Raw genomic sequence first — 14083 nt, forward strand, 5'->3', positions numbered from 1 at the left:
GACAGGACGTTACCAATTGCCTAGCCAGTCTCTTACCAGCAGAAGAAAGGCTTAGTGGTTGAGACCAGAAAAGGGAGGTTTTGTTGCTTTCTTTGAGTACTGGGTTGAAGCCAAGTAGTGTTAACTCAACTCTTCATTCTCTCTTGTGCCTGCTTCTTTCCAAAGGCTTTGCCAAAAATGTGAGAGGATGTTATACCTACAGCTTAATTTATTTCCCACAAAGGCCTCCTGGGATCTGAACCTCTGTTATAAATCTGAAGCTTAAAGTTTAATAAAAAACACAGAAGCCTCTTATGTTTCGGAAGAATCTCCCAGAAATCTGGTAAATAGCATCACACTGTTTAAACCATGGTTGTGTATTTGCTAAGATCAGATCATTGCAGTCTCTGATCACCTGGCAATACAAATTTGATTTGGATCACTCCTAAGTACATGCCTAAATATCCCCTGAATACATCAGAACATTCAACACTACATTTATGCCAGCTTTGTGCTTTAGATCAGGTGTGCAATGGCAAGCAATATCACAGATTTTTCTAGACAAATGGAAATGACCAAATAGTATTTCCCAGGTTCAACGTTTTGTGTCATGAGACCAGAGTATGGAGCTTCAAACCAGGCATTTGCAGCCTCATGGCAGTGTGGTGGGACTGTCACAGTGGATTGCATGGTTTCAAAACATATGTTAAATATCAAGTGATAACATAACTTGGTGTAGGATGTTAATAACCACAGTCACAAAGTCATTTAAGCATCTGAACTCACAACACCTTTGATTGGAGCTTAGGATACAGAGTTGGAGCTAACTTCACAAATAATATTGCTGGTCTGACCCCAGTTTCTGTTGGTGTTTTGGAGATTAGCATACAACGTGGTGAAAAACTGTCTGTCTTCTGACTCTGAGAGGGGTTTTCATCATTCACCATGGAATTTCACTGGTCAGGCACAACTGGAATTGCACATCCTCCACAGTCTTCCTCATTGAAGGGTGCTATCCAAACATGAAAGAGCATCTTGTTAATAATACCTGAGGTTCATACTACTCTTCTCTTACAAAGATTTCAGACATGAGTTGGCCAAGATTTTTTAAAAATTAAATACTCAGCTGTGCTTATGTTACTTGATTCTCAAAAAAAAATCCAGGGCTCAATATCAGACTTTGCCCAGGAGATCAACAGTTTGCTCTCAGTTCTGTCGCTTTCTTCTTGTACCACCTTAAACAGGTCACTTTGACTTCCCATGCCTCATCCCTTCCTCTGTAAAGTGAAGAAAAGGATACTTGCTCACTACTTATCAGTATTAGACCTTATTTAATGATTTGATTTGTGGTGCCTGAAGGAGGGAAAATAAAATTCAGCTTGATGCTCAGTATTCTGTGGCTGTGCTCATTCTACAAAGGGCAGCAGCAATAAAAAATAGGGAGAAAAATTGCCCTAAGCAGTGGAATGAGAATATCTACTTGAAGAAGACAAAAAACAGGCCCTGCCAAGTGAGACGATGCCATTTTTGCATAGGTAGTTTTGTGGATGATAACGAACGACTATGGGAAGTCGCTTTGCTTCCCCCAGCACAAAGGCGGACCGAATCAACCCACCAGGATTCACGCTCACATTTTCACAGAGACAAGATATTTCGCTCTTCCAGCTTTCTCATCACCTTGTTGCCATAACTATAGAGGAAACACATAAAGCTATCTCTTCTATTTAAACCCTCACATTTTGACAGAAAATTGGATGGTATGACATGCTGCCATCCAGAACAGGCGCTGTCTATCACCTTGCTGCTAATCTCTGTGATTAGTGACCTGCAATGTAAGTCAGCTATCAAAGACCACCTGTCCCTTTTGCTGTAAGCACCTCCTTGCATATCGCTTTGTGGTGTCACACACTCTTGTCTGATTTTTGATTGATGGAAGTTTGTCTTTTGAGCGGTGACTCAGAAAATAACTCATTCCCCGTGCCATTCATTGAGTGCGATTCTGCAGCACAAAGCCGGTGTGGTTAATCAAAGCTCCAAAGAGTAACAAAAAGGAACAGAACTGAGAATGAGGAGGATAGCTATAAAGGATAAAACATAATAAAAAGGATTATTTTGGAGCCAACTAAAGCAAAAGCAAAATAAAAAGAGCTGCAGATAAGCATTGCCTTTACTGCACTGCTGCACCGGAACTAGAAACTTGATTTTTTTGTTCTGCTTCTTGACATGTATGCAAGGATACAAGAAGAGTCCTACACCTCTGAAAAATATAACTGCATCAAGGAGTCTGATTTTACAGGCTTTAGCATGCAGGTAACCCTTTCTGGGGTCAGGGGGATTTTTCTGAGTTGAGTAACTAAAGCCTGAAGGACGCTTCTGTTATGAAGCGTGAATTCTGTTATGAATTGTACTCCAAACCAGCTTGTGGTTCAGCTGGGGTTGTATGCTCAGAGGGCTGACAAAAATAAGAATGACTATTGCCAATAATTGGCCTGGAGGAAAAAAAAGAAGGTGAAATCTGGTATGTTGTACAGACAAGAATCAAAGTGAGCTAGAAACAATGCATTATAGGACAAGAAAGTCCTTTCCAAATATTCAGAGCAGAAGGCTTTCATAATTTTATGGAAGGAGAAAGAGTGAAGAGATGGAAAGGACAATATTAGAAGCCTTGGGGTTTTTATATTAGGTCCAGCAAGTTTATGGAAGTTTTTAAAATTATGAGGAGCAATCATGAATTAGAGGCAGAAAGAAACTGGTGTTTGCGTGTGTAACTGAGACAAACGTGAGTCTTTGTATTCGCTGTGTGCCAGAGAAGTCAGGAAAAATGTGAGGTGTTGATGGCACGGGTGAAATTGTAGCAGAATTGAAATCAAGACACAAGGAGTAGCAGATAAAAAGAATAATCTATCACAGAAACACTATGAGGCAAATTCCCTGATGAAACAACTCCATTGAAGGCAAGGTATCTAAACCATCTGGGAACTGGGCCATAAAAATGAGATGACAAGAACTGCATGTCCATGGAGAGGTGCTGGAAACTTACTTAAGTCCATTAAATGCAACAGTTCCTTCTTTAAAAAAAAAAAAAAATCTTCATTATGTGTTTTGGGGGTGACCTTTCTAGTTGAAAAGTGTCTCCTTACAAGTAGTGAGAGAGAGAGAAAGAAAGGGCTGAGGAGAGATAAATTTATAAAGGCACGAATTAATTGGGAATTGAAGCACTGTTATAGAGGAATGTGTACGTGAGTGGTGCAAATTTACGGGGCTATTTTTGATGAACTGTAGGAGGAATTTCAGTTTTTCAGCACCTTTCTTTACAAAAAGAAAAACCTTCATCTGGTGGGAGTTCAGTCAATTTCCTGATGGTTTTTTGGCCATTTCCTAAGTTGCAAGGTTACTAATGGTAATTACAGACCCTGTTTGTATCTTGTGGCTCTAACTGTGCAGAAAGGTTTTCTTGGCACGTGTGCCTCTCCTGCTGGCGGGTTTTTAAAGGACTGGCCCTTGGTCGGAACTGCTGAAATGCTCGTAAGCAGATAGAAGCCACCTCATTTCTTATAGAATATAGCAACTGCTCCTCACTCACATTTTGCCGTGTCCGTCCCCCATGACAATAAACCACAATTTCAGTGTTGATTAGAACAGCTCTACAGAATCGTTGTGAAGGAGCCTGTTTTAAGGTATTTTATTAAAAGATGTAACAAACCTGCTCCTTTTGAGGATTTCACATGAACAGAGATGGTATAAAGGAGACAAACCAATTCAATAACAATTGCAAAAAAAGGTCACAATTTTTCAAGCCAAAAAAAAGCTTTGTTTTTTTTTGAGGGAGGAAGACAATGTACTGAAAAGCAATCAGATGCTCTATTCCTTTTACCTCTCTCCAGTGTGAAGGTACCAATATCTTTGACTCAATGCAGCAAAATATCTACCAATATTTGGTAGATCTCTTCTACACTATTACTGTCTTAAACCAATCCTCAACATAATACCAGTTCTTTCCCTATTCCTTCTACATTCAGGCCTTGGGTTTTGCATCTATCAGGTCCTTACTCTGCAAAATATTTAATGTGTGTAAATTTTGGCCAGTGAGTAAGCTCATTTGCATTCACTGTATTGAACTTACATAGTTCATGAATGAGTTTAAGTCAGTGAGTTCAGCAGGTTTAAACACACGTTTAAAATTAAAGAGTTGCTCAGATCTCTGTGGATGTAAAGCCCAATTATAAGAACCTGCCCTCCATCCTTCCATTTGTGTTCAATGTATGCATTTTGCTGACAAATAGGAAGTGTGAATTTGGTCTGCTGCCATCACTGAAATAGACTGGGAGAGAATTAAGTGGATTTTTTTTTAAAGTAGTGTCTTAATTTTGGGGAAGCGTGCCACAGAAACCGTACAAGCCGTTGGAATTGGGTTCTGTGATTGCGAAGTTCATTTTGGAGGTTAAAGGGACAAAACCCACAAAGCAGTCTCAGTAAAGGCAGAATTAAAGAAATAGGAGTGGGACTCCCTTTTTCTTTCCCTGATTGCAAGGTTATCTCACAATCAGCTCTTGCTTCCTCCTTCAGTCTCTCCTCGACTCAAGAATTTGCTTAGTTATGCTTGTGCCAGACAGCTTGGCCATGAGGAATTCATAATAAAATGTTGTCTTCAAGCTTAGTTCTCATCATTTTGAGAGCCAGAAATGCTACATTACACCACATCCCTTTAAATCGGCCTGCAAATCTCACAGTGCATCCACCCTCAACTACTGCACCGTAGTTGTGTTGTGCTGCAACACAAATCCAGCACACAGCCTCTGAAGCAAGGCTGGGGTCTAAGAGTCGTAGAGGAGTAAGATTTCATTAGTATGTTCAGAATTTAGCCTTTCAAGAGAGAAATGCCAACAGAATGTGATTCAGTCCTTGCCAATGCATTTCCATACCTATTTGCTAAGAAAAAGACCAAGGGCTGATAGGTGGTTTTTGATCCTCTTCCATTCTGTTTTTAAGTACTGATAGCAAACAATAATATCCTGGTGTGGCATTTAGAAATGCAATTTCTGATCTTTAGAGGTCAGGGGGACTTGGTTCCTGAGAAACTCAGCCTGTAATTACAGATTTCAGTGTTTGGTTTGTGGGTTTTACCAGTGTTTTTCCTCATAAACATGTTTAAGTATTCAAAAACATGTTTTACCATCTTGTTGCAAGTCATTGACTTTTTGTTTCCTGTGCCTTCTGTTGCATTTAATAAACTTAAAGTGAAAAGACAATTTATTAATTATTTTGACAAAAACACTTTTAATTGTTTTTAATGTTTTATTTCTGATACCAATTTTCTTTGTGTGTAGGTATGTATGCTTGCATATCAGTGCATATATACAGTGATTTTCCCACAGACATAAATCTCAGACCATACTGTTACGTGATGCAGAGCTCTGTCATTTATTTACACATTCTCAACTCTCCCTTCCCACTTGCCTTCTTACATTGTCTCTTATCCTTTTGTTCATTTCTTCTCTAAGCCCACAATCTATCAAAACACTTTGAAAACTGTAGGATAGTATTTTTCTACAGTCTTCTAGCTGCCCAAACAGAGATGTTTCAGCATGGCCTGATTTCCCAGAGATTAGGTGACTGAGATACCGAATACGTGCCTCCTGGAGGTGTCTGAATCACTTCCCATGGAAAGAAGACACAGAAAATCACAATTGGTTTGAAATCACCAAGTACATGCCCAGTTCAGACAGGTGCAGGTGGCTGCATGTATGTGTCCCGCCAGCTGTGGTAATTATTAAATGACTCACACATAATCGACATGTGCTTTCCGTCGGTAATTGTTCTAAGAGGGTTTTCCTGCAGTCCATTAAGTAACCTCTCTTTTGTTCATTGCAAAAATGTACAAAGAAGGCAAATTAGCCTTTAGGCACCCAAAGGTGTGAACCTGGATCCTATTTCTCTTATACTCTCTTTCAGGTTATTCCAATCTGAACACCACACAAACGTCGTTATTTTAATGTTGAATACTCAGACAAGGGTGCCATGGATGTAAAAGAAAGGAAACCGTATCGATCTCTGACTCGGCGTCGCGACACTGAGCGCCGCTACACCAGCTCTTCAGCTGAGAGTGAGGACAGCAAGGTACCCCAAAAGTCCTACAGCTCCAGCGAGACCCTGAAGGCTTATGACCAAGACTCCAGATTGACCTACAGCAATCGGGTCAAAGACATGGTGCACCAGGAGGCCGATGAATTCTGTCGAGCAGGTGAGTATGTGTCAGCAGACGCTGCTGCAAGCAGCATGAGTTAATTAGCTGGGGCTGGGTGGGAGACTACCTTTGAAGAACTCTGAGGCCAAAAGCAAGATACAAGGAAGGAGAGCAGCAAGGAACATCTTCATTGTATTGCACAGAGGTGGGATGTGTGCAAAACTATGTCCTCCGGTGGGATACCACTAGCCTGTGGTCATTAGTGTCTACTAAGACACATTTTCTGTGTCTTAGTCTTTCTGCCTCCAATAGCCCTGTACCACCTCCCACCATGAGACCAGACTTCCTGTGCACACGCTGACATAGTGTGGAAAGTCCCTTCCTGCTCAGGAGACCTTTTCACTATGTCGTGAGCCTGCTTTCTCATGAAGGATGTCAACAAGGCAGAAGGCGACTAGAGGAGAGTGCCACTGTCCACACTATCCATCTAGGCTGTGGCAAAACCCAAGAAGCCTGGAAGAAGAAAGGCAACTGGGCTGTAGATGGAATGAACCATCCTCAGCACATTGCATGGCCTACAGGCTATAGGTTTGAGATGGGGACATGCTCCAGTATTAGACGAAGGGTAAAGAACAACTTTTAGGACTCCATTTGGTGAATCTGGGTCACAGGAGTTAGAGGTTCACTGGTCAGCAAGGGCTCCACCGTCCTAATAGAGATTCCAGATATTCTCCTTTTTATTGCTAGCCTGAAGTCAGTGCAGTTATATTTTCACTGCTGCTGTTGCCTACGTGAGGCAGATTTCTGGCCCCTGCTACAGCCTCATCTTCATTTTTCCATAGAGATACAAGTGACTTAGTTCAGAAACCAAGCAAGGCTTCACATAAATTATTTTTAGAAGTCCATCAAGAAAAGCATAAAATGGCAAAGCGAGCCAAATGCAGTAGGCAGCATTCCAGACAACGAGCATAAAACAGCTGACCCAGACTGCTCTGAGCGCACCCTCTGCAGTTTGGAGAAGCCGATTCCCCAAAGGGAATGCATACCACTGACTCGTTTAACTTGGGGGCTGCTTAATTTCACTCTTCAGACACCATGCGGTTGTGGTTTTGGTGCAAGACTCATCTTTAAAGGATGCACAAGGCAAATGACTTGTAGAGGTATCTTTGTGCACATGGTTTTGGTGTTTGTACCTCAGAATAACTGCAACAGACAATAATTAACAAAAGGGACAATAGATGTTGTAAGTAATACTTTGCAATCATAAGAAGAGTTTCCCTCGTAGCAACTCTGAAGTACTTCATCCCCTCTAAGGAATCTACGAAGTTATAAAGGAAAGGAAACCTTTTAGGTCATTGAGTTTGCTCACTTCATACAATATATTCACCATGCAGGATAGATGTGAATTAGTACAGGTCAGCGGTTTTCAGCCCGAGGGTCTACAAGGCCATGCAGGTCCATGGACTTCTCCTAAGAAGACCACAAAAGATGAATAAGAAAAGCCAGTCTGTCGACGGGGAGTATAAATTTACTATGCACAAGTTCATATTTCCCTAAGAAAATTTTATAGGGTACAGAGAAATAGTAAAAACCACCAGTCTAAGTGGCTGAAATTAATTGAGAATAAGTTAAGATTAATCACGTCAGGGCACCAGTTTTACTTCTGATATATCACCCACAGATTTTTCAATTTATAATTTTCTCCCACTTTATCCTGAGAGACCCAAGACTGGCCTGAAGAGTGTTAACAATAATCCTAGAATTTCTGTGCTACATTTTCCACTGGCAGAAAGCCATAACTGGCCCTCACTTTGTGGTGCTGCTTGGGCTCATGCCAACTGAAACCAAGCCTTATTAACTTGCGTGACATCAACAAGGCAAAGTGAATTTCTCTCCTGCATTGGTTTAGAAGGCAGAGGAGGGAAACATTTCAAATGGACCAAATAAATTCAGTAAATAAACAAGTCAGCATTTAAATGATTTTAGCTAGAGTGAGAGTGCCAGCAAACGTGCAAATCAGCAGAGGAAAAAATAGACCAGATCTGAATTAAAAAGTCTCAGATATTTATTATCTTCCTTTTATTGACTTGACTTCTTCCAGCTTAAAAGGCAACAGCGAGCATAGAATATGAAAATCAATGCATCTCCTGCTGTTTATTGCAAATAAATTTGATTTTCAGTTAATTGTAGCAGTCATTTTTCATAATTTATGAGCTGCTGTTACTGGAGAGCATCAGTCACGCTGCACATTGACGTGTCAGATGATGTTGAGCATGGCTTGTTTCAGAAGAAGGTGAAACTCTCCATCAGTGACTCAAATGTGCAAGCAAAACCAAAAGATGATGTTCTCCAGTACTGCATGGAGGATGATTTAAAAGCCATCTGGCCTTGCACAAAAGTCAAAACTGGAAGACACGAGCGAAGTCTCTGGAGAGATACTGGTTCCTTGCATTTATAACTTAGGTCAAGTTCATTTGCTGCCTCATGATGTGGACTGGTAGAGGACACTCTCTCAGATCACTTTGCAGTCAAGTGAAATGGATTAATTTGCCACAAGCCTGCACTGTGCTCCCTGAGCAAGGCCCTAGGATTTGACAGAGGTGTGAACCCCAAGCAACCTTATCTGTCTACTCTGCCTGGAAGTTTTAATCTTGTTCGGTCAATTAAAAGGTGTGAAGTTCATGAATGCTTTATATAGTTTGAGGGTTATCAGCTGTAACTGGGTAACCAGCCGAACCATGGTTATTTCCTCCTGACGTCAAACAGTTCCTTCTCTGAACTTTACATGGAAATCTTGTCTGGTCTCGTTATTCACCTTGCATTCAAACATCTCTCTGTTCACTATGAGGAGCAAAGTCAACTGAATGAAAAAGTGTAGTAATATTTCACTACATCTACTTGGAGGCCAGCTGACGAGACCTTCCCCATGCAGCAGGGCTCAAGGACAAGCCAGGGTGTTTCCACAAGCATGAAACCAGAAAGTGGAAATCTGACTGTTTCTGTTGGATACATGTTTTCCACCATGTGATGTTTAACATCAACAAATGGAAATGTGAGGAGAGCCACATGCTTGTGTGGTTTTGATCAGGGAGAGAATCATAACTCAGTTTTGGACACAACCTTGAGGTCCAGACCCGATGAACAGATTTCAATAATGGGTAGATATGAACTTCACTGTTCAAAGCTAGGTTTGGGCCTGAACTTTCCTGGAGATCATGCACTTAGATTTATCTTGTTGAAAAACATCTGAGCTGCAAACACCGCTCTAAAATTGAGTCTGTGCATAGATTTGGCAGGTTCCACCTCTTTTTTTTTATTGCAGGGGATTTACATATTGAAATAATGGGAAAAAGCCAGCTAGACTGAATTTGATCACCAGTGTTGGTATTTGGCCATGATCCAGGGCCTGATGTCTCCTATTGGCTATAGATAAAGTTCCGTAATCCATCCGATCAAGGCGTAACGTTACAGGAGCCAGGGTGCATTGTGCCGTCTAAATGCATGGTGTAGCTAAAGGCATTCACGGGTGGCCAAAGTCTTTTGAAGACATTCAGGGCTGGAAAATAAAGGCATGCATGAATAAATAAATGTGGATTAAAATAGAGCAACTAATTGCTCTCCCCAGCCTCCTCGTGCAACATTCCGAACAAAATGTGCTAATATTTGAAGCCTCATTCACATCGATTTGGTCTGATTTTGAAGCTCTGCAGGTAACTGGATGTGAACTCAGGAGTCATTTTTCAGGTTGTATTTTTAGTCAGCTAAACAATTGTGTCTATTTGCAGCCAAATAACCTCTGCTGTGACTGTATCTGAATGAATAGCTAAACGGAGTCAAGGTGTGAGTGGTCAGCAATGGGAAAGTGAGATTGCCAAAGGAAATTTAAATCCCCAGTATGTAATTTCAGGGATTTCAACGAGCAGAACTCACTCAAATTTCCTATTGTAGTAGAGATGCCAGGTGTATGGTGGGACTTTTGATCATTGCATGCCTCATTTTGCTTTTCTCCCAAGAAGATTGCTTTTTGCCTCTCCTAAAGAATTCCACTATTTCTCCACCTGTATTTGCTTTCAAATTAGATTATTTCATTGAACGCGCCCTGAGTTTTTGTCAGGTTCCAGAAGCAGACATCAAACTCATTTTTGGTCTTGGCCTCACACTAAGCAAGACCATGGAACAGGGGAATCTTTGGTACGATGTTAGGATTTAGGAGCTACTGTGCCTCACTGGAAGACAGAGGAGGAATGGTTCTGCCATTGATTTGTGCTATTTTGTAGTCTATTAAAGAGTAACCAGGCTGCTGTATTTTCCCCCAGGAGCCAACTTCTCCTTGCGAGAGCTGGGTCTTGAAGACGTGACACCCACACATGGGACTTTGTACCGGACTGATATCGGGCTGCCTCACTGCGGCTACTCCATCAGCGCCGGCTCGGATGCCGACACGGAGGCAGACGTGGTCATGTCACCCGAGCACCCGGTGAGGCTCTGGGGACGCAACCCCAAGTCCGGACGCAGCTCCTGCTTGTCGAGCCGGGCCAACTCCAACCTCACCCTTACCGACACGGAGCACGAGAATACTGAAACTGGTAAGTGGTGACAGCGCATGCGGTGTCAGCCTCGAGCTCTACAAGGAATGCCTCTTCTTACCACTCCATCTTAATCTTCCTTAGGTTTTGTGTTGAGTTTTTTTTTGGGTTTTTTTATCAGACTCAGTGAAAACACTCTTCTAATAGCCCCATGTCGTGGCCTTTTGTACTGTCCTACAGAGTGTTTGTTAATAAACTGCTGGAGAAGCTCCTACTTGTTTATCACAGTGACAGAGATCATTAAGTGGCTGTAATACTCTCTCTGCTTTTCATAGCGACCTTTCAGACAAAAAGCATTTAAATCTCCCCTCTCCTGGCCGATGCTGCTCTTATCTTTGCTACTGATTTTCGGGGCAGATAATTTCCTTCTTTTCCTTGCTGGTTCCTTGACAGGAGCCGTTTCATTTATGTAAATTGGCTGACTGCTCTCTGAAGGAAAACGATGGTGAAATATTTTTAGAAGCCTTTTTCTTCATGCGAAATAAAAGCTGAAGGTCACAGATTTTTTATCTCTGTAACTTTCTGTCCCCAGCTGCGAGGACTCTTGCATGTGTTTTGTAGGTCTGCGAACCTTTTGGTCAGCAGTTCTGCCAGGCAGTGTAGGAAGGAGAGAAGGTTTTGATTCAATTGCAGCTTGACCTGGGGGTTCACACAGCCCTGTATGCCTTTGCACCTTTAATTCAATTATGGCACAGACTGCTGCTTAATATAGCCGCCGCACGCAAGTCATCGGGAGCTGGAGCTCAGCGCAGAAAGCTGATGTGAAATGACTGTATTGCTTGTTCTCTTTGTGCTTTTTGCCACAGTATTATGGTGACAAATGATGATAACTTTTCTTTGAGAAGCCATGACACGGTGAGACATATACCACCCACATGATTTTATGTTTAACTCCAACAAAATTACAGTAGAAGCTTATTAAGTTTCTGCTCAGAGATAATGATACATTAGGCAAAGTTCAAAGATAAATGGCCTTCTATTTAAAGGATGTACAGAAGAATCTTTTAAAATTATCTTTACAATATTTTTTTAAGTTTCTCAGTGTACTGTCTTACAGGGCTGCACTTGTTAGGACAGGCAGACACACAATGCCAGATTATGTTGTTTTCCTTCCAAGCCTTGTGTTTTGATCAAAAACCAGAGGGATTATCAGGGTCAGTTAGAGTTTTATACACTCCCAGGGAACCGCTAGGAAACAACCAAAAGCAAACACCTTGCACTTCCATCCCGTTCTCCTGTATCCAAAGCTCTCTCTTGTGCTTTCCATGTGGTGTATGAGCAGCTGTGATCCTATCCCATGCGTTTTTCTTTCCACACTTACTAAGAAAAGCAAAGTACAGAATTTTAGTCTTTTTTTTTTTTTTGTCTTAAGAGAGAAGAATTACATTAGCTTCTGGCATCTTTTTCACTGATTTCCATAATGCTATCTCTACCTGTGCAAATGGAACTTTTTACGTACAGATCACTTACAAATGAAATTATGTTAGCAATGACACATTAGCAACAGCACATCCCTTGAAAGGCTTTACTGAAATTAATAACAGAGGCAGTAGTACTCATGTCAGGACTGAGACAACCTCCAATTCCTCTTCCCTTAAATTTAATGACACACTAAACATTTGTTCAACCACCATTTCATCGCAACTGGAAAAGGGAAGACAGAAAGGTAGAGAACATACCTGCAGGTTTTTTAAGTGCTGTACAAATGTAAGAGGTTTTTTTTTTGACCCTAGGCATTTGCAGTCTTAGATGTTGAGTGCTTTGCATGAGAAAGGCTATATCATACTCAAAAATACAAAGTCTGTGTAGTATAAATAAAATCCAGATACCAGTGGTGTCCAGTATGTAATTGTATTGTTCATATTGACAGAAAAAAAAAAAGAGGTGCTGGAACTCAAGGGATATTATGATCCAAACCGTGCTGTTGAGGAGCTTCAGCTGATGCTTAGACTTCCTTGAAAAGACAACAGGGACATCAGCCAGGTCCAGGTCAAAGAAACCTAGTCCATAGCTGAGAGAAAGACATATCATTTCAATATAGGGATTGCAGTTGAATTGATGGTATAAAGGTATCCAAACAAAGGTTGGAAGGGAGGAAGAGAAGAAGGACTAGGGACAAGTCTTAACTGTACACAAAACACGGACATTTTCATTTTGTAGTTGCATGCCACAGATAAAAGTGTGAGAAACTTTTGCATACAAACCCCTCACAACCCAAAATCTGCTCTTGGAGCAAATGAAACCTGAGATCCTCTCAGAAGCTTTGTCTAGCAAACGCAAAGGTTGCTCCATGTTTCCTCCCTCTGCACAGAAGCAGTGTTACTCTGGGCTCTCCGCTGCTAGCTATCACGCAGGCTATTTTGAGAAATCCCAGATTTATAGGAGAAATATCTTGAAGAAGACATGAAATTTTGCTAATGGCAGCATAAAGTAACATAATGCCATGACTCAGTTTACAGGATACCTTTATTAGTCAATATTAATTGTTGACAGTATTGATAGAAGTTATAGCCTTTAGCTGAAGTCAATATGGAGCTTTATGAACCTGCCATCAATAGAAGATTTTATGGGGCCCATTAAACCAACTTTTCCAATGAAGGTTAACGTCAGCGATTTTTATGCTGTTCATTATTTATCCAAAATAAATAATCAGAATTTACTTCTGATGTTTGTAAATCCAAAGCTGTCGAAGCACGATTCTACCGAGACATTTACTGTGTTCTTAGAAAATGAGAGCTCTGGCTCCCTTGAAGAGTAGGTTTGCTTTTATTTCGGCAGTGGTGATGCTTTGAAAGAACAGATACACTGCTCAGTAAGGGCAGCCACAATCCACCCCTCTGTCTTTACAGAAACTGATGAAGGGTTCTGGTTCCATGGCATATTACAGCCCATAAATCACTTGCACAGGCAGCTGGCATCAAAAGCCGTGCGTTGCTTTATCTAAACTATTCCCAGGCTTTACAGGAGGTTGAATACTTTTACTAGGTGAAGAGTTTGTTTTCACCGCAGAGTTATAACTCTGGCGTTGCCCTGAGTTCATATCCTGCACACCCAGGCAGCCCCAACAGCTTCCCCTCCATTGGGCAGTGCTTTTCGCTGGACCTGGATGGTCACTCTGCAGAGTAAAGGGACAGCGGGGACAACTCAAGTTACTGCACCTTTTCTGGTGATAATGCACTTACTCTGTGCTGCTAATGTAGCAGGCACTTCATGCAGCTCAAGGGTTGCTCTGCAGCATGACCATCTAGGCTAAGCTGAAATTATGACCTCCCATTAACAGTTCAGACCCATGTACAGGGAGGAGTTTGGTTCCTGGAAGTCTAGAGATGAATTT

The 14083-nt window shown here is 41.4% G+C and overlaps 1 protein-coding gene across 2 annotated transcripts in view; it reads left to right on the forward strand.

Moving 5' to 3' along the window:
* Positions 1–14083, forward strand: part of TENM4 (teneurin transmembrane protein 4) — a 607238-nt gene that overhangs the window by 246902 nt on the left and 346253 nt on the right. For both annotated transcript variants that reach the window (XM_086739706.1, XM_086739707.1), the window contains exons 4-5: positions 5932–6220; positions 10480–10749. In XM_086739706.1, the coding sequence (XP_086595832.1) occupies positions 5998–6220; positions 10480–10749 (493 nt within the window). In that variant the 5' untranslated portion in view covers positions 5932–5997. The remainder of the gene's footprint in view (positions 1–5931; positions 6221–10479; positions 10750–14083) is intronic.

Source organism: Chlamydotis macqueenii, chromosome 1, assembly GCF_036417535.1.
Source record: "Chlamydotis macqueenii isolate bChlMac1 chromosome 1, bChlMac1.mat, whole genome shotgun sequence".
In the NCBI taxonomy this organism is placed as follows: Eukaryota; Metazoa; Chordata; class Aves; order Otidiformes; family Otididae; genus Chlamydotis; species Chlamydotis macqueenii.